The 21,851-nt window shown below is 38.4% G+C and overlaps 1 protein-coding gene across 2 annotated transcripts in view; it reads right to left on the reverse strand.

The window, feature by feature from the left end:
• Positions 1 to 21,851, reverse strand: part of TMEM245 (transmembrane protein 245) — a 102,414-nt gene that overhangs the window by 28,377 nt on the left and 52,186 nt on the right. For both annotated transcript variants that reach the window (XM_059925257.1, XM_059925256.1), the window contains 4 exons: positions 9,438 to 9,536; positions 6,962 to 7,093; positions 3,354 to 3,476; positions 3,080 to 3,225 (listed from right to left, as the gene is read on the reverse strand). In XM_059925257.1, the coding sequence (XP_059781240.1) occupies positions 3,080 to 3,225; positions 3,354 to 3,476; positions 6,962 to 7,093; positions 9,438 to 9,536 (500 nt within the window). The remainder of the gene's footprint in view (positions 1 to 3,079; positions 3,226 to 3,353; positions 3,477 to 6,961; positions 7,094 to 9,437; positions 9,537 to 21,851) is intronic.

A 21,851-nucleotide genomic window follows, 5' to 3' on the forward strand; every position in this document is an offset into this window, starting at 1 on the left:
CTGACTCACACGATAACTTCTTTTTGAAAGGGCTATTTTATCTTGAAGATTATGAGTTTGGAGGAACTAAGGTGATTGGCAGTGGAAAGAATCAGAACATGTGAAATTCCTTAAAAATTTATTGACTTAAATAACTTTGTGTTACACATAATTAAAAAAAACCCTTTACACTTTGAAAAAAAAAAAAAAAAAAAGTCCTCTATGTGACTTTTACCACAATAAAAAAACATTAACCTTTGCTGTGCACCTGAAACTATCACAACATTGTTAATCAGCTATACTCCAATACAAAATAAAAAGTTAAAAACAAATTAAAAAAAAATAAGATAACAAAATGAATGGTTTTTGTATGAGTATACGTTAGAACCAAGACATGGGCTATTCTTTTTTTTTTTTTAAAACAAGATTCTCCCTAGTGTTCTTTTTTTTTTTTTTTTTTAAATTTTATTTATTTATTTATTTATTTATTTATGGCTGTGTTGGGTCTTCGTTTCTGTGCGAGGGCTTTCTCTAGTTGCGGCAAGCAGGGGCCACTCTTCATCGCGGTGCGCGGGCTTCTCACTATCGCGGCCTCTCTTGTTGCGGAGCACAGGCTCCAGATGTGCAGGCTCAGCAATTGTGGCTCACGGGCCTAGTCGCTCCGTGGCATGTGGGATCTTCCCAGACCAGGGCTCGAACCCGTGTCCCCTGCATTGGCAGGCAGATTCTCAACCACTGCACCACCAGGGAAGCCCGGGGCTATTCTTATAGTACATAATTAGTGTGTACAATCCCAAGAAGATAAAGCAAATCTAACCTGTGAAAAGACATATATTTCCTCATATCTATGTAGATGACTGTACACTCTCTAACCTCAAATTCCTTCCTCAACCAAAGACCTAATTTTTTTTTTTAATTTTTATTGAAATATAGTTGACTTACAATGTTCTGTTAGTTTCAGGTGTACAGTAAAGTGATTCAGTTATACATATATATGAATATATATATTCTTTTTTACATTCTCTTTCATTATAGGTTATTACAAGATATTGAGTATAGTTCCCTGCGCTATACAGTAGGCCCTTGTTATCTATTTTATATAGTGTGTGTATTTTATTAATCCCAAACTCCTAATTTAACCCTCCCCCCCCCTTGGTAACCATAAATTTGTTTTCTATTTGTTTTGTAAATAAGTTCATTTGTATCCTTTTTTTTAGATTCCACATATAAGCGATATCATGTGATATTTGTCTTTCTCTGCAAAGACCTAAATTTTTAGCTGCCAGCCTCATGTGTCCATGTGAATAGTCTTAACAGTACCACGAATTTAATTCATCATCTTCTGTTCCAACCATCTCCTGGAAGAAGGCATCATGGTATACCAGAAGAATGTGTGATCTCAATCAGCTGGACTTAGGTGCAAATCATAGCTCTGCTTACCAGTTCCAAGGAACCATGACAGTAAAGAATAATCTTTAAAACAAAGGAGGTGGCATATTTGGTATGAAAAAAAAAATGACTCAATGACAGACATTTAGAGGATGGTCAGCCGTGCTAGTAAAGGTTACTTCAGGAAAAAGAAGTATCTTTCTTGAAGTTCTTTATGGACAAGCTAGATACTTTTCTGTAAGACTTGGCTTAAGTCACACTGGCTAGAGGATTATGGCAGCCTTTGATATGGCTGATTCCATAGCTTTATCCTACTGGGAAAATAGAAAGTTATTTTTCCTTTTTGGTAAAGTATTTGCATAAACTTTTTTGAGAGAGATGTCACTTAGATACACTAATCTATTGATAGATTAATAAAGATGATAACCAATGGTCAAATAGGCTTAGAAGGGATGCTAAAGCCAGCAAGTATGTTTCCCGAAGACAACTTCACCCTGAAAGCTGTTACAGTAGACAACATACTCCCAAACTTAGAATATTTACATGGATGGCTCCATGTGGATACCTGGGAGCACCAAAGGGCATAAGAGCTTTTTTGGTTTTAATCCCACCTACTGTCCAATAAAGTAGGAGGAAAAACAGAAAACCTAGCAAAGTTTCCAGAGAAAATATATTTTAGGTGCACGCATGCTATTTGAATGTAACCAAGGGCTTTCCAAAGATCAAAGTGGTATCCGCACTAGCTGTTGCATGAACACAGTGAAAAAATAAGCCAAAATCAGTCAGACAGATTTATCAGGTCAAATCAAGATTTCTGTGGCAGACTAGTTTCAAGAAATTACCATTTTCTTAAAAGTATATGGAAACAGAAATGCCAACCAAAGATTCACTATTCAAGAGAAGCTTTAGACCGCCTAACAGCTTATTAGAAAAAGGAGCTCTAATGGATAACATGAGGATTTCATTTGAGTAGCTATTCACAAGAAGTCAAAATGAAGTAGAGTCTTATTAATGAGTTAGCGCAATGAGGGACAAAGTTTTGGGAAGGAGCTGAGACAAGGCTGCAAAAGGCCTCTCCCTACCTGACATGATGAAGAGGAAAAAGAAAAAGGCATCAGTGACTTGGAAAGAGGATATGAAGACTAAAAGCTGAAGAATCATCTCATTCAGAAATCAAGCCTGCATACATAGACCCCAGAAGACATGATGGACATTTCTGGCTGGAACCTGCGATACACACAGAGCCCGTGACTTGGGAATAACCCCACATTTTGCATTGCCGGTATCCAAACTACCCTCTGCAGAGGGCACAGCCTGACTGCAGAGGGACAGAGGAAGAAACAGGAAGGCCACCTCCTCTCCTCCCCAGGCAAAGCTAGAACTCCTGAGAATACAACGAGGGTTCTGAGAGAAGCTGAGGTGTACGTGTGGTGCAGGAGGGGCTGCTCCCGAGCAAATTACGTGGCGATTAGGAGCTGCAGCAAGGGCCTGGGGACAGGCCATTAGACCTCTGTACATCACAGGCTTGAGAGTAGGATATTGAAACTGTTTTACACTATCCTCTCAAAGGAGATGTTAAAAATTTGAAAATACCAGCGTCCCTCACTAGCTTAGCACTGAATGTTACCAGGAAGGCTCAAGACAGAAAAATGGGCCTCTCGTGGAGAGCAGTTTCTGAAGGAAGTAAGAACAGCATAAATCTTATCCCTACCTGATAGCTTCTTCCACAGACTGGCCAATAATATTAGAAGAAGGACCTGGCTGAGATAGTGGTGTCAGGCTTATCACCCACTTCACTGGCTTGTAGTACTCATCACTGGAACTTAACAGATAAAATAGTGTGGTCAGGAAAATTATCTGCAAAACAAAGGACAGTACCTCCTAAAATATCACATTTGGAAACTACAGGAAGGAAACATAAATGGAACCAAGAACACGCTTTACTGCAGAAGGAGTGTGACATGTACTCATCTGTGGGTACGTACCAGAGACAGAACAAAGTTGAGGAGGGCAGTCCCGCTGTAGAAGAGGATGGTCAGGAGCGTGGTGACAGTGGTGAACAGCAGGCTCACGTTCCGGCTCATAACAATCCACAGAGACTCTAAGATCTGGCGAGGAGGGAAGGCTAAATATTAGAACTAGTCCTCAGGAAAGAAGTTTCTACAGCTACCTAGTGTGCTCTTCATGTAGTGTTTTAGTACCATAAACTGAAACGACAAGAGCTGAGTATTTTTTTATCTGAGAACAGTTGAATGTTGATTAGTAAGGAAAATGGTTAAGTAAATTATGGTGAATGTACTACAAATAATAACAGGCAGCCAATAAAAGATCTCTATTATAACACAGAAAAATATTTTATGATACAATGCTAAGTTTAAAGAACAGGACAAAAAAGCTTATTTATAGCATGATTATAACTATGAAAATGGCACACATAGAAAAAATACCTACAGAAGAATATGCCAGAATGCAACCTGTAGTTGTATGTAGCTTGTAGGACCACAAGCACAGGCCATGAAATTCTAACATTAGCCTGATTAGCTATACCTCCCCCGCCGACTTGCCATCTTCAACTTAGAACCAACAACAAACACAAAAGCGTCACTTCAATGACTTCACTAAAGTCACAATAAAAGAAATGAACAGATGGGGTCAGAGCTCTGCAGCTGAAAACATTTCCTCAGATAGATAATGACCCTATATCAAGACCTACTGAGTTCATCTGATCCATCACCTGCAAATTCACTAGAAGCAGATGTTAATACATGTTAAATACTACTGAAAGAAGATGTATAATATCTATAACACACCTACGTGTTTTCACATAGGTGTGTTATAGATATTTCCTATCTCTTCATGAACTTAAAGTCCCATATGATAATGTCTGTTCTATTATTCTCCCCAAGAGGACTATCCTTCCTCTTAATGAAAAACAAGGAAGCAAGATGATCAAAAAAACACCTTCCGTTATAGTTTTCAAAATGCTCACATAAACCTCACAGCAATGCAGTGAGGGAAGCAATGTCGATGATATCATCTTTATTTTACAGATATACAAACCGAAGCTCAGAGATTTTTTAAAACTTGCCCAAGGGCATGAAGCTAATAAGCGGAACTAGAGCTGGGACCAGAACTCCTAATGGCTGGTTTTATTTTGGTGCCCTTTCCAAAAGAGAAATTCTGTTTCTTGTCATATGCTCAAGTTATACCATCTCTTCCATGAAAGGCCTATCCATTCCTTTCCTATCTCAAATGTACCACTTATAAAGGCATATTTTGTTGTCCTCAGCATTTCTTGCAAACCTCAGCTCAGCCTTCATAAGAGGACTTTGGCAGGCTAGTTCCATTTACAATAACTCCTTACATAAAATCTTGAAAATGCTTCACGATGCCTACAAAAATATGCATGATTGACTGTTTGACCTTATGGGATAAAGAATGAATGAATAATGCCACTGATTCTAAGAAACAAACCAACAATGCCCTTACTTGTGATTTTTACAAACATTCTTTTGGGGAATTCAGTCACTTTGGAATTTTTATCAAAAAAAGTTTTTAAATAGTTTCTGGGTCATACTGATAGGAAATACTCTGTGGTAATTCTTAAGAAATTAACTGAATACATTAATTGTAGACTGGTAGTCACCAACTATCCAGTAACTTTTCTATGTACTCAAAGGGATTAGGAAGAAAGGTTCAGAAAAGAAGGAAGAGATGCTGGGTATTATAAAACCAAAAAATTCAATCAAGGGCTGACCTTGACAGTTTCTTAAAATTTGTTCTGATGAGATAGGTGGTGATATTAAAGAATGTGACTTTTTTTTAATACTGTATAACAAAACGTGTCAATATTTAGAATATATATATTAGATATTAGTGAACCAATATTCCAAATGACCAGTGCACATTACAAAATCATGTAAGGGTAGAAGATCCATTCCTAGCCAAGACAGATCAAGGGACCTTAACATAAGAGAGTAGAAAAAGTTCACTGATACAGTTTCAAATTCTACACTGCAACTAACCTTTAAGAAATACCATTTGTTGAGTTTTGGTGTAGTATCAAAGAATAGTCACGATGATCTGAAAAGGTTATTAAAAGACTACCCTCTTTTCCAGCTACATATCTGTGTGAGGCTAGATTTCCTCATATACTTCAACCAAAACAACATATTCCAACAGACTGAATGCAAAAACAAATATGAGAAACCAGACATCTAACAGGTTTGCAAAAATGTAAAGAAAGCCACTCTTCACACTAAATCATTTTTTTTGTTTTGGAAAATGGTTATTTTTCAGACATCACAAGCATGTTCTTCATGTCAACAAGTAACGTTATTTTTTAGTGAATTGATAAATATGTTTAAAGTTCTCAGTTTTAACTGCTAATACAATAAGTATCAACAGAACCCCCATCAGCAAAAGCTCTTTGGAGTCCTCACACCAAAATGTGAGAGCCACTGGACCACAGAAAACAGAGGGAAGGGATTAGCAAAAACAACATTCTTAGAACTGAAGGACACAAATTTCTAGATGTAATTTCAAACTGTTGTATCTACACTAGGCGATTGGGAGAAAGGGAAAATGTGAGTGCAGGGATGGGTGAAGGGGCTGGGTGAAGGGACCAAAGGAGTCGTAAGAAAACCCCAAGAGAGCTGTAAGGAAGCACTGAGGGACTTGTATCTTCATCTTCCATGTTAGGAAGCCAAAAGATAATATTGTAAAACCAAGAAAGAGCAGCATAAACATTATTTAAGAAATTTAGAGGTAAATACACAGAGAAAGCTAAAAGAATTGAGAGCTCTTTTTGGAGAATGAGACTGAAGTGGGGAAGCACAGAGCAGGGGCACTGCTATTTTTTATTAAAAACCTTAAAACATTTTTGACCTTTCAGCTATGGTCATCTATTATTTTGATAAAAATTAAATTTTAAAAATATCTAGCACAGCAAACCTCCACTTTTATTAACATGATGAGAGTTACAAGTTTATTCACATGAGAAGTCTTCTCATCTCTGTGAAAAGGCACAGACCAAGATACCTCACAAAGTATGCTATGGAATGAAGAACAGTCGCTGAAACTTGGCAACACGGCAAGCTGTTCCTTGCTGCCTTTGATCCTTTGGTAAACGAGGCAGAGGTGGGTGGTGCATGAGGGAAGGACGGGTGGGATGATAATAAGCGAAGCCTTTAAACATCCAGTCTCTCTAATGTGACTGGAACCATGTTTCCATCTGCCAAAGGGCTTCACCCACCAAAGGTGGCTCGCTCTCTAGTGTTCCAACTGGGGACATTCTGGTCAGCCTAGGGGACAAGGATACCATCTCAGAATCTGAGAGCCACAGCATCACGTGTGCAACCTGAGTCAGCATCTCTTGGTTACTCTTCAACCACACAGGAGGCATCAGGGGAGCTACACCTGAGGCCTATGGCTTTTGGACATCTTTCTAGTGCATTTCGAACTCTCCAAACTGTAAATGTCATGGCATTAAAAACAGGGTACCGAAAGGCCTTTCAGTGTGTGAAGAAAACTGGGAATTAGAGTCTCTGTTTTTGTTTCTAAGTCCAGTTTAACTATAAATACTATTTCTTACCGAAAGAAATGTCTCAATGTTCTCATGGACAAAGGAAGCGATATCCTGCCAGTCCAGAATGTCTCCCAGCCAGCTATTCTGACGACTTATGTGCATCTTTTGTCCTTTGAGCCTTCCAGAGTGCGTTACATTCTATGGAATAGAACAGTTCAGACGTGAAATCTCCATCTTAACCTAAAGAATAGGAGGTATAAATAGCCTATTTTGTTTTAGGTCCACTTGAGCAATTTAGTAAGTACACAAAGGTGAAAAACTTTGTATTATTAAAGAAATCAACAAAGAACTCCACCGAAAGACCTGAAATATATTTTTCTGTTTACATTCTAGTTACTGTGTCTCAGCCTAGCTTAAATGCTTCCCTTCTAAGTATGTTCATGAACACACTTTACTTGTCAGTATGTTCAACTGAACACGAACGCAGCATATACTTTCATCTTACTTTTCCCTTTTAGCCCCTCTAACCTTTCTCTTGGTCTCCCAGTTTTGCTTTTTTCCCTCCTTTGCTCATCTCCCTTATTACTCCTCCATACACGCTAAAGGAAGCAGAGGGGAAATAAGAATATGAAAAAGTACAGCTAAAACCAATACAATGTTATATGTCAATCATATCTCAATAAAACAGGGGAAAACAAGGGTCGGGGGGAATCTAACTTGTCTATCTGGAAGAGAGTTACATTGGCAGAAATGCAGGAATAACAGATTTGAAAGAGTGATGTATAAACAAAGTGACTGGTAAGGTTAAAATTTAGAAATAGAAGTAGATTCTTAACATTCTTGTGTTTCCATTCTCGTACTTTTTTCAAACAGCACTGTGATGCCAGCCTTCATTATGCAATGAAGACATTAGGTCCTAGTAAAAGAGGTAAAGAAAGCAATGCACTTACCCACTTACAAACCTATGCTTTTAAAACACTGACCACCCTGGACCATAAGTGAAGCTCAAAGGGGGTGAGGGACAGTAAAAGCTGTTTGTCTGTAAGCAGAAGCCCCAGAGTCAGCAGAAGAAGTGGCTACAACCTTTCCAATAGTCTGGCTCTTCAGCAGATATCTATCCAGAGATCGCCCAGTTAGTTTTAACTCCCAGTTTTGGAAACCCACAAAAACCATCACTGTTCCTTCGACTCCTCCTGGAGCAAGAGTACACAATGCCAAACAGGTCACTGAGCAACAAATTCAAATTTAAATCAAGCCCTCCTACCCCCAAACCCCAAGTTAAGAGATTTATTTATGTTTCTCTTCTGTTTAGATCAACTCTGGGAAAACCCAACCACGAACTCTGCCCCACTCTATCTCCTTCCCCTGGATGGGCATCTTCCACAGCACAGCTCCTAATGGTCCACAGGCCTTGCCAACACAGTGTATACAACAGCCCAGCACAACTAGCTGCTTTCAAACCATCGTTTTTATATTTAATGAAAAACGATACTATTTTTCATCATAAATTCTGAAATAGGTGTACATCAGCATAAGTAGCATTAAAGGTTTATTTAAAATAAAATAAATATCTCTAAACTTTTGGATCTATTTTCACTTCCTCAAAGAGAAAAGTTCTTAGTCTGGAGCTGTATTGTCCCAAATTGTAGCCACTACCCACATGTGGCTACTGAGTACCTAAAATGTGGCTAGTCCAAAAACTGAGATGTGCTGTTAGTGTAAAAGATAAACTGGGGGGCTTCCCTGGTGGCGCAGTGGTTGAGAATCTGCCTGCCAATGCAGGGGACATGGGTTCAAGCCCTGGTCTGGGAAGATCCCACATGCCGCGGAGCAGCTACGCCCGTGAGCCACAATTACTGAGCCTGCGCGTCTGGAGCCTGTGCTCCGCAACAAGAGAGGCCGCGATAATGAGAGGCCCGCGCACCGCGATGAATAGTGGCCCCCACTTGCCGCAACTAGAGAAAGCCCTCGCACAGAAACGAAGACCCAACACTGCCATAAATAAATAAATAAATTAAAATTAAAATTAAAAAAAAAAAGATAAACTGGATTTCTAAGACTTAGAATGGAAAAAATTATATATATAAAAAATATATATATAAAATCTCATTAAATTTTTTTATTCATTCCATATGGAAATGACATATATTGGGTATACTGGGTTAAGTAAAATACATTATTAAAATTAATTTCACCTGTCCTAGTTTTTTTTAAATGTGGCCACTAGAAAAATTAACATTACATGTATGACTTGCATTCATTACATTTCTACTGTACAAATCTGGTCTAGAGGATGGGATGGTGTTGATGGTAATGAACAGAGGACGGAATACTGATACACCAGAGAGACTGGTGGGTTCTGCCATGGAGACTAATCATCAATTCAAGCTGACTTTTAGTGACCTGAGGTTTAAGAACTTGCAGCTTAAAAATGTCAATAAATGAAATCCCAATGTTAACACAATCCTACCTAGTCAATGAGTCCATAAAATAAAAGGACACTATTAGCTTACAACTGAAATCCTTAGCTAAAATAACTTACCTTTACAAACCAAGAATGATACAGTCTGTCCCAAAGTTCTAGTACTTGCTTTTCAATTACGGCAGTATTGTTCACCTTATCTCCAAGAATTTTATGAAGCTGGAAGAAATACAGATACAATCTGGGTTAATATTTCAGGCAACAATCCAGTAAAATTAATACATGCTGGGTCTTTATATTTGTTCCAAATCAAACTAAAATGTTCCAGCCTATTTAATTGCCTCTAACCACATTATGTTCTTTCCTTAAACTCTACTCCTCAATATCCCCAGTAAATTTCCTCTCTCCCGTCTTTTTGCTTCTTTTTTCTTTCCTTTATTCTTAGGTCTCTAAGAGAGCTTCTTTAGGTTTTAAGAGAATGAAGCCATGCTTACTGACTTTTCTGATCTTACCTGCCCTCAGTCTTCTCTGCTAGCTCACTTCTCTGAGTTTCAAAAGCTTAAGTGCTCCAGGAATCTACCTTTGGTCCTCTTCTAGCTATATTCTCTCCTTAGGCCATGTTATGGGCTTAATTGTGTCCCCTGCCCCTAAATTCTTATGTTGAAGTCCTAACCGCCAGTACCTCAGAATGTGACTGTATTTGGAGATAGGGTCTTTAAGGAGGTAACCAAATTAAAATGAGATCATTGCGGTAGGTCCTAATTCAATATTACTGTGTTCTTATAAAAAGAGGACATTAGGACATAAACACACATAGAGGGAAGACCATGTGAAGACAAAGGCCATCTATAAGCCAAGCTGAAAGAGGCCTCAGAAGAAACCAATTCCGCTGACTCCTTGATCTTGGACTTGTAGCCTCTAGAACTGTGAGAAAATTAATTTATGTTGTTGAAGCACAAAGTTCATGGTACTTTGTTATGGCAGCCCTACCAAAACTAATACAGTTCATCTCTACCAATCATATGGGTACTATCTAATATTCAAACTTCCACTTACAGCCCATATCTCTCCCTTGAGCTCCAGCTATGTATGTCCGATTGTATGTCTACTTAAGATATTTAATATGCCCTGAAACAGAATTACCAATCTACATGCAACACCTACAACCCACTACCACCTCCAATTCTTTTCGTCTAAGTGTACAGTTATCCTTCTAGTTGGACAAACCAAAAACTTCCTTCCCTTTCACTCCATAACCAATCCATGAGCAATTCATGTCAAGACAACCTCAAAAACATATCCCAAATATGACAATGTCTCTCAATTTCCACTTCTACAATCTTAGTCCAACTCATCAACATCTCACCTGGACTATCAGAATAATCTTTCAATTGGTCTCCCTGCCTTCTTCATTCTTGCCCACTTCTCCATAAAGCAGCCAAAATGAGCTTTCAATATCCTAAATCTGGTCATATCCCTGTTTTAAAGTCCTTTGTAGCTAAATTAAAACCCCAAGTTCTTTATGACCTAAAGGCTTGTCTCATCACCACATTCCCTATTCCAGCCACACTGACCTTTCTTTCCCTCATTCAAGCTCCTTCCCATCTCAGGGCCTCTGAATTTTCTATGCCCTCAACTTGAAACATTCTTTTCGAAGACCTTCATAAATTGCCTCCTTCTCACCATTCAAGTCTTAGTGAAAACATTACCTTCTCAGAGGCATTCTCTGGCCATTCTAGCTAAAGCATCACTTGGAGTTACTCTCTACCACATCACTCTGTTTACTCTGGTCACAGCACTTTCAGATCTGAAACTTTTATTTGTTTGCATGTTTAATGCTTGTCTCCTTTCACCCGGAATGTAAGGCTCCAGGAGAGTTGTAACTCTTTCTGGTTTACTGCTTTTCGCCAGCATTTAGAACAGTGCCTGACATGTTTGTGCACTGGCTGTCACTTTCTTCATTCTCGTCATCAGAGAAGGGACAGAGGAAATGTGCTCACTACTTATTCTCCTGCTGTATCAGGGCAGTATCTCTAGGTATAAATTTTAGAAAGAGAATACAAGTAGAAAGGATAGTTAAAGCAAGGATGTTGCATGACAAAAGTAAACTGAATATTGAGAAAATAGTAAACTGGGAGGTCTGAGTAGAACCCAAACAATGCACAGAGGACATGGGAGATACGGCTGACAAAGCAGGCTGAGGGCAGACAGACAGGAACCCTCTCTGTTCATATCTGAACACACCCTATAAAAAACTCTTTTCCTTTCCTGAGTGTAACATTTTTTTCCCTAGTTTTGACCCCTTCTACACTTTAGTTCTTAGGACCCAATTCTTACATGATTCTTAGCTGGATAAGATCTGAGTTTATTGGAAAGCTACCTCTGCAATTTCAACGGTTCTTTTTTTTTTAAACAATTTTACTGAGCTATAACACACACCTTAAAATTCAACCATTATTTTATATATATATCACTTTTTTTTTAAACATCTTTATTGGAGTATAATTGCTTTACCATGTTCTATTAGTTTCTGCTGTATAACAAAGTGAATCAGCTATATGTATACATATATCTCCATACCCCCTCTCTTATGCGTGTCCCTCCCACTCTCCCTATCCCACCCCGCTAGGTGGTCACAAAGCACCGAGCTGAGCTCTCTGTGCTATGCAGCTGCTTCCCACTAGCTATCTATTTTACATCTGGTAGTGTATATATGTCAATGCTACTCTCTCACTTCGTCCCAGCTTACCCTTCCCACTCCCGTGTCCTCAAGCCCATTCTCTATGTCTGCGTCTTTATTCCTGTCCTGCACATAGGTTCATCAGAACCGTATTTTTTTTTTTTAGATTCCATACATATGTGTTAGCATACAGTATTTGTTTTTCTCTTTCTGACTTACTTCACTCTGTATGACAGACTCTAGGCCCATCCACCTCACTACACATAGTTCAATTTCGTTTTTTTTATGGCTGAGTAATATTCCATTGTGTATATGGGCCACATCTACTTTATCCATTCATCTGTCGATGGATATGTAGGTTGCTTCCATGTCCGGGCTATTGTAAACAGTGCTGCAATGAACACTGCAGTACATGACTCCTTTTGAATTACGGTTTTCTCTGGTTATATGCCCAGTAGTGGGATTGCTGGGTCATATGGTAGTTCTATTTTTAGTTTTTTAAGGAACCTCCATATTGTTCTCCATAGTGGCTGTATCAATTTACATTCCCACCAACAGTGCAAGTTTTCTCCACACCCTCTCCAGCATTTATTGTTTGTACATTTTTTGATGATGGCCATTCTGACCAGTGTGAGATGATACCTCATTGTAGTTTTGATTTGCATTTCTCTAATGATTAATGATGTTGAGCATCCTTTCATGTGTTTGTTAGCAATCTGTATATCTTCTTTGGAGAAATGTCTATTTAGGTCTTCTGCCTATTTTTGGATTGGGTTGTTTGTTTTTTTGATATTGAGCTGCATGAGCTGCTTGTATATTTTGGAGACTAATCCTTTGTCAGTTGCTTCATTTGCAAATACTTTCTCCCATTCTGAGGGTTGCCTTTTCGTCTTGTTTATGGTTTCCTTGTTGTGCAAAAGCTTTTAAGTTTCATTAGGTCCCATTTGTTTATTTTTGTTTTTATTTCCATTTCTCTAGGAGGTGACTCAAAAAGGATCTTGCTGTGATTTATGTCATAGAGTGTTCTGCCTATGTTTTCCTCTAAGACTTTTATAGTGTCTGGCCTTACATTTAGGTCTTTAATCCATTTTGAGTTTATTTTTGTATACGGTGTAAGGGAGTGTTCTAATTTCATTCTTTTACATGTAGCTGTCCAGTTTTCCCAGGACCACGTTTCTCCATTGTATATTCTTATCAAATATAAGGTGACCAGGGTCTCCCTGGTGGCGCAGTGGTTAAGAATCCGCCTGCAAATGCAGGGGACACAGGTTCGAGCCCTGGTCCGGGAAGATCCCACATGCCGCAGAGCAACTAAGCCCGTGCGCCACAACTACTGAGCCTGTGCTCTAGAGCCCACGAGCCACAACTACTGAGCCCACCTGCCACAACTACTGAAGCCCGCGTGCCTAGAGCCTGTGCTCTGCAACAAGAGAAGCCACCACAATGAGAAGCCCGTGCACAGCAATGAAGAGTAGCCCCCGCTCGCCGCAACCAGAGAAAGCCCATGTGCACCAACAAAGACCCAACACAGCCAAAAATAAAAATAAATAAATTAAAAAAAAAAAAGATAAGGTGACCATACGTGCGTGGGTTTATCTCTGGGCTTTCTATCCTGTTCCATTCATCTATATTTCTGTTGTTGTGCCAGTACCATACTGTCTTGATTACTGTAGCTTTGTAGTATAGTCTAAAGTCAGGGAGCCTGATTCCTCCAGCTCCAACTTTTCTTTCTCAACATTGCTTTGGCTAATCAGGGTCTTTTGCGTTTCCATACAACTTGTGCAATTTTTTGTTCTAGTTCTGTGAAAAATGCCATTGGTAGTTTGATAGGGATTACGTTGAATCTGTAGATTGCTCGGGGTAGCACAGTCATTTTCACAATGTTTATTCTTCCAATCCAAGAACATGATATATCTCTCCATCTGTTTGTATCGTCTTTAATTTCTTTCATCAGTGTCTTATAGTTTTCTGCATACAGGTCTTTTGTCTCCTTAGGTAGATTCCTAGGTATTTTATTCTTTTTGTTACAATGGAAAATGGGAGTGTTTCCTTAATTTCTCTTTCATATTTTTCATCATTAGTGTATAGGAATGCAAGAGATTTCTCTGCATTAATCCTGCTATTTTACCAAATTCATTGTTAGCTCTAGTAGTTTTCTGGTAGCATCTTTAGGATTCTCTATGTATAGTATCATGTCACTTGCAAACAGTGTCAGTTTTACTTCTTCTTTTCCTATTCGGATTCCTTTTATTTCTTTTCCTTTTCTGACTGCTGTGGCTAAAACTTCCAAAATTATGTTCAATAATAGCGGTGAGAGTGGGCAACCTTGTCTTGTTCCTGATCTTAGAGGAAGTGGTTTCAGTTTTTCACCATTGAGAACAATGTTGGCTGTGGGTTTGTCATACGTGGCTTTTGTTATGTTGAGGTAGGTTCCCTCTATGCCTACTTTCTGGAGAATTTTTACCATAAATGGGTGTTGAATTTTGTCGAAAGCTTTTTCTGCATCTGTGAAATTATCATATGGTTTTTATCCTCTAAATTGTTAATATGGTGTGTCATGTTCATTGATTTGTGTATAATGAAGAATTCTTGCATTCCTGGGATTAACTCCACTTGATCACAGTGGATGGTCCTTTTAATGTGCTGTTAGATTCCATTTGCTAGTATTTTGTTGAGAATTTTTGCATCTATGTTCATCAGTGATATTGGCCTGTAGTTTTCTTTTTTTGTGACATCTTTCTCTGGTTTTGGTATCAGGGTGATGGTGGTCCCGTAGAATGAGTTTGGGAGTGTTCCTCCCTCTGCTACATTTTGGAAGAGTTTGAGAAGGATGGGTGTTAGCTGTTCTCTGAATGTTTGATAGAATTCACCTGTGAAGCCATCTGGTCCTGGGCTTTTGTTTGCTGTAAGATTTTTAATCACAGTCTCAATTTCAGTGCTTGTGATTGGTCTGTTTATATTTTCTATTTCTTCCTGCTTCAGTTTCGGAAGGTTGTGCTTTTCTCAGAATTTGTCCATTGCTTCCAGGTTGTCCATTTTATTGGCATAGAGTTGCTTGTAGTAATCTTTCATGATCCTTTGTATTTCTGCAATGTCAGTTGTTACTTACCCTTTTTCATTTCTAATTCTATTGATTTGAGTCTTCTTCATTTTTTTCTCGATGAGTCCAGCTAATGGTTTATCAATTTTGTTTATCTTCTCAAAGAAACAGCTTTTAGTTTTATTCATCTTTGCTATTGATTTCTTCATTTTTTTCATTTATTTCTGATCTTATCTTTATGATTTCTTTCCTTCTGCTAACACTGAGTTTTGTTCTTCTTTCTCTAACGCTTTAGGTGTAAGCTTAGGTTGTTTACTTGAGATTTTTCTTGTTTCTTGAGGTAGGATTGTATTGCTATGAACTTCCCTCTTAGAACTGCTTTTGCTGCATCCCATCGATTATGGGTCGTCGAGTTTACATTCTCATTTGTTTCTAGGTATTTTTTGATTTCCTCTTTGATTTTTTTCAGTGATCTCTTGGTTATTTAGTAGCATCTTGTTTAGCCTCCATGTGTTTGTATTTTTTACAGTTTTTTTCCTGTAATCAATATCTAGTCTCATAGCATTGTGGTCGGAAAAGATACTTGATACGATTTCAATTTTCTTAAATTTACCAAGGCTTGATTTGTAACCCAAGATATGATCTATCCTGGAGAATGTTCCATGAGCACTTGAGAACACTAATGATGAAAAATCTGAAAGTGAAATTAAGAAAACACTCCCATTTATCATTGCAACAAAAAGAATAAAATATCTAGGTATAAACCTACCTAAGGAGACAAAAGACCTGTATGAAGAAAATTATAAAACACTGATGAAAGAAATTAAAGATGATATAAACAGATGGAGAGATATACCATGTTCTTAGATTGGAAGAATCAACATTGTGAAAATGACTCTATTACCCAAAGCAATCTACAGATTCAATGCAATCCCTATCAAACTACCACTGGCATTTTTCACAGAACTAGAACAAAAAATTTCACAATTTGTATGGAAACACAAAAGACCCCGAATAGCCAAAGCAATCTTGAGAAAGAAAAACGGATCTGGAGGAATCAGGCTCCCTGACTTCAGACTATACTACAAAGCTACGGTAATCAAGACAGTATGCTACTGGCACAAAAACAGAAATACAGATCAATGGACCAGGATAGGAAGCCCAGAGATAAACCCATGCACATATGGTCACCTTATCTTTGATAAAGGAGGCAAGAATATACAGTGGAGAAAAGATAGCCTCTTCAATAAGTGGTGCTGGGAAAACTGGACAGCTACATGTAAAAGAATGAAATTAGGACACTCCCTAACACCATACACAAAAATAAACTCAAAATGGATTAAAGACCTAAATGTAAGGCCAGACACCATCAAACTCTTAGAGGAAAACACAGGCAGAACACTCTATAACATAAATCACAGCAAGATCCTTTTTGACCCACCTCCTAGAGAAATGGAAATAAAAACAAAAATAAACAAATGGGACCTAATGAAACTTAAAAGCTTTTGCATAGCAAAGGAAACCATAAACAAGACAAAAAGACAACCCTCAGAATGGGAGAAAATATTTGCAAAGGAAGCAACTGACAAAGGATTAACCTCCAAAATTTACAAGCAGTTCATGCAGCTCAATATCAAAAAAACAAAAAACCCAATCTAAAAATGGGCAGAAGACCTAAATAGACATTTCTCCAAAGAAGATATACAGATGGCCAACAAACACATGAAAGGATGCTCGACGTCACTAATCATTAGAGAAATGCAAGTCAAAACTACAATGAGATATTATCTCACACCGGTCAGAACAGCCATCATCAAAAAATCTACAAACACCAAATGCTGGAGAGGGTGTGGAGAAAAGGGAACTCTCTTGCACTGTTGGTGGGAATGTAAATTGATACAGCCACTATGGAGAACAGTATGGAGGTTCCTTAAAAAACTAAAAATAGAACTACCATATGACCCAGCAATCCCACTACTGGGCATATACCCTGAGAAAACCATAATTCATAAAGAGTCATGTACCAAAATGTTCATCGCAGCTCTATTTATAATAGCCAGGACATGGAAGCAACCTAAGTGTCCATCAACAGATGAATGGATAAAGAAGATGTGGCACATATATACAATGGAATATTACTCAGCCATAAAAAGAAATGAAATTGAGTTATTTGTAGTGAGGTGGATGGACCTAGAGACTGTCATTCAGAGTGAAGTAAGTCAGAAAGAGAAAAACAAATACTGTATGCTAACACATATATATGGAATCTAAAAAAAAAAAAAAAGTCGTCATGAAGAACCTAGGGGCAAAACGGGAATAAAGATGCAGACCTACTAGAGAATGGACTTGAGGATATGGGGAGGGGGAAGGGTAAGCTGGGACAAAGTTAGAGAGTGGCATGGACATATATACACTACCAAACGTAAAAAAGATAGCTAGTGGGAAGCAGCTGCATAGCACAGGGAGATCAGCTCGGTGCTTTGTGACCACGTAGAGGGCTGGGATTGGGAGGGTGGGAGGGCGGGAGATGCAAGAGGGAAGAGATATGGGGACATATGTATATGTATAACTGATTCACTTTGTTATAAAGCAGAAACTAACACACCATTGTAAAGCAATTATACTCCAATAAAGATGTTAAAAAAAAAGTGTATTCTGTTGTTTTTGGATGGAATGTCCTATAAATATTAAGTCCATCTTGTTTAATGTGTCATTTAAGCTTGTGTTTCCTTATTTATTTTCATTTTGGATGATCTGGCCATTGGTGAAAGTGGGGTGTTAAAGTCCCCTACTATGATTGTGTTACTATCATTTTCCCCTTTTAAGGCTGTTAGCCTTTGCCTTATGTATTGAGGTGCTCCTATGTTGGGTGCATAAATATTTACAATTGTTATATCTTCTTGGGTTGATCCCTTGATCATTATGTAGTGTCATTCTTTGTCTCTTGTAATAGTCTTTATTTTAAAGTCTATTTTTTCTGATATGAGAATTGCTATTCCAGCTTTCTTTTGATTTCCATTTGCATGGAATATCTTTTTCTATCCCCTCATTTTCAGTCTGTATGTGTCCCTAGGTCTGAAGTGGGTCTCTTGTAGACAGGATATATATGGGTCTTGTTTTTGTATCCATTCAGCCAGTCTATGTCTTTTGGTTGGAGCATTTAATCCATTTACATTTAAGGTAATTATCGATATGTATGTTACTATTACCATATTTTCTTAATTGTTTTGGGTTTGTTATTGCAGGTCTTTTCCTTCTCTTGTGTTTCCTGCCTAGAGAAGTTCCTTTAGCATTTGTTGTAAAGCTGGTTTGTTGTTGCTGAATTTTCTTAACTTGTGCTTGTCTGTAAAGGTTTTAATTTCTTCATCGAAACTGAATGAGATCCTTGCTGGGTAGAGTAATCTTGGTTGTAGGTTTTTCCCTTTCATCACTTTAAATATGTCCTGCCACTCCCTTCTGGTTTACAGAGTTTCTGCTGAAAGATCAGTTGTTAACCTTATGGGGATTCCCTTGCATGTTATTTGTTGCTTTTCCCTTGCTGCTTTTAATATTTTTCTTTGTATTTAATTTTTGATAGTTTGATTAATATGTGTCTTGGCGTATTTCTCCACGGATTTATTCTGTATGGGACTCTCTGTGCTTCTTGGGCTTGACTGACTATTTCCTTTCCCATGTTAGGGAAGTTTTCCACTATAATCTCTTCAAATATTTTCTCAGACCCTTTCTTTTTCTCTTCTTCTTCTGGGACCCCTATAATTCTAATGTTGTTGTGTTTAATGTTGTCCCAGAGGTCTCTGAGACTGTCTTCAATTCTTTTCATTCTTTTTTCTTTATTCTGCTCTGCGGTAGTCATTTCCACTATTTTATCTTCCAGGTCACTTATCCGTTCTTCTACCTCAGTTATTCTGCTATTGATTCCTTCTAGAGAATTTTTAATTTCATTTATTGTGTTGGTCATCATTGTTTGTTTGCTCTTTAGTTCTTCTTGGTCCTTGTTAAACGTTTCTTTTATTTTCTCCATTCTATTTCCAAGATTTTGGATCATCTTACTATCATTACTCTGAATTCTTTTTCAGGCAGACTGCCTATTTCCTCTTCATTTGTTTGGTCTGGTGGGTTTCTACCTTGCTCCTTCATCTGCTGCATATTTCTCTGTCTTCTCATTTTGTTTAACTTACTGTGTTTGGGGTCTCCTTTTTGCAGGCTGCAGGTTCATAGTTCCCGTTGGTTTTGGTGTCTGCCCCCAGTGGGTGAGGTTCGTTCAGTGGCTTGTGTAAGCTTCCTGGTGGAGGGGATTGGTGCCTGTGTTCTGGTGGGTGGGGCTGCATCTTGTCTTTCTGGTGGGCAGGGCCGCATCCGGTGCTGTGTTTTGGGGTGCTGTGAACTTAGTATGATTTTAGTCAGCCTCTCTGCTAATGGGTGGGGTTGTGTTCCTGTCTTGCTAGTTGTTTGGCATGGGGCATCCAACACTGGAGCTTGCTGGCCGTTGGGTGGAGCTGGGTCTCAGCGTTGAGACAGAGATCTCTGGGAGAGCTCTCACTGATTGATATTACATGGTGCAGGGAGGTCTCTGGTGGTCCAATGTCCTAAACTCGGCTCTCCCACCTCAGAAGCTCAGGCTTGACACCTGGCCAGAGCACCAAAACCCTGTCAGCCACACGGCCAGGTACGTGGGGATTTTCTTGTCTTTTGGGAAGTCTGAGGTCTTCTGCCAGCGTTCAGTATGTGTCCTGTAGGAGTTGTTCCACATGTAGATGTATTTTTCATGTATTTGTGGGGAGGAAGGGACCTCCACATCTTCCTCCTCCGCCATCTTTAAGGTCCTCCAATTCACCCATCTAAGTGTATAACTCAACAGTTTTTTAGTACATTCACAGTTATGCAACCGTTACCAAAATCAATTTTGGAACATTTTCATCCCCCCAAAAGAAAACTCCATACTCATTAGTAATCAATCCCCCATTTCTCCCCAATCCCCCTACCCCTGAAAACCACTACTCTACTTTGTTTCCGTAGATATGCCTCTTCCACATATTTTATATAAATGGATGTGGTCTTTTATGACCGCTTCTTTTACTTAGCCTAATGTTTTCAAGGTTCATCCATGTTGTAAAATGTATCAGTTCGTCCTTCCTATTTATGGCCAAATAATATCCCAGTATGTGGATATACCACATTTTATTTATCCACTCATCAGTTAATGGACATTCAATGGTTGCTTTTAGATATTATCCCTGCGTCTTGCAAATGAGGATCACAAATATTTTACAATGTTTCGTAGCAATATCATCTCTCTTCAGCTGTCTTCCCTTTTAGACTCTTGAGCAAAAGGTTTCAAACCTATCTTTCTCTAAGTAATTTGAAATTTACTTCTTTAAAATCTAAGGCACATTTCTCCAGCTATCCAAATTCCCCTTCTTTATTTATCCTTTTCCCAAATAGGTAAGAAATCCAGAATAAAAATTTCTCCTGAACAGATAATTCAAAAATTGAATGCTATGCTTTCCATAGATAAGTCAGGCATATATATATATAAAAGTCTAAAAGCCTTCTGCAATGACTGGATCTTTCTTCTATGATAGTCCTGATATGTATATCCACATACAGTGGACCTTTGACCAACACAGGTTGGAACAGCACAGGTCCACTTACACGTGGATTTTTTTCACTAAATATTTACTACAGTGCTCCACAATCTGTGGTTGGTTGAATCCGAGGATGTGGAACCAGGTATATGAGCACCAACTGTAAAGTTATACGGGAGTTTTCTGACCACACAGAAGGTCAGCACCTCTAAACACCACATTGTTCAAGGGTCAACTGTACTTATCTTTCATTTATTCAATAAATATTTTTTTAAAAACTTCCATGTGACAGTTGATTTGGTTATCTGGCATGGACCCAGGAAGATCAGTAACACATTTTTCTCTTAACTTTTAAGTTGACCACAATTCCATCCTCAGGTTAGCAGATTACTGCGTGTACAATATCATTTCCAAGATACCTTTTTTTTTGAGATTTTGTTTTTGAATTTTAAACAAGAAATCACACACTAATACTTTTTTTCTGGCACACATGTCACTGCAACAAATCTTGCCAATCCCTAGACAATCCTAATTACTTCAATACATTAAAACTTCAAACTACATTCATTTCCACAGGCAAAACTAGGGGGAAAAAAAAGAGATATCCCAAATCCATATCATGGAGTCTGATCTTAGCTGTGATAACTGTGCCTTCTCCTCTGTCTTTCATCTCCCCTTCACAGAGTTTCAGTTTCCTGTCTCTACATCTTGGATCACATAAATACCCCTTCTTAAAATACACTCTTCCTTCTCTTTATTCGCCCAGGACCTATCATTCCATTCCTTCAAGGTTTATCTCAAGTGCAAAATTAAAGCACTAAACTCAGTTCCGGGCACACACTTCTAGCATACCACAGTAGAAACAGCAAGGGATTTGGAATTAGTCTTCAGTTTGAAACCAAGCTCTGCAATTTACTACATGACCATAGGGAATTTACTTAGCTTTGCTAAGTCTGTTTCCTCATCTATAAAGGGGGTAAAATAATTCAGACTACAATAAGTTTCTTGGAAAGATTAAATGAAACAAATTGGAAACTGCCAAGCATAGTTAACAGCAAATAATAAAATATAATATGTGTTAATACTTTTTCTCCACAAAGCCTTATTTGGTCACCCAAGCTTAGTGATCATTCTGTTCTAAAGCACAAATAATGAATCAGAACCATCTTGAACATGAAGCAAAAGGCCTACCTCTCAGATTATTCAGGCTACCAGCACTAATCAATATG

Source organism: Balaenoptera ricei, chromosome 6 (genome assembly GCF_028023285.1).
Source record: "Balaenoptera ricei isolate mBalRic1 chromosome 6, mBalRic1.hap2, whole genome shotgun sequence".
NCBI lineage: Eukaryota > Metazoa > Chordata > Mammalia > Artiodactyla > Balaenopteridae > Balaenoptera > Balaenoptera ricei.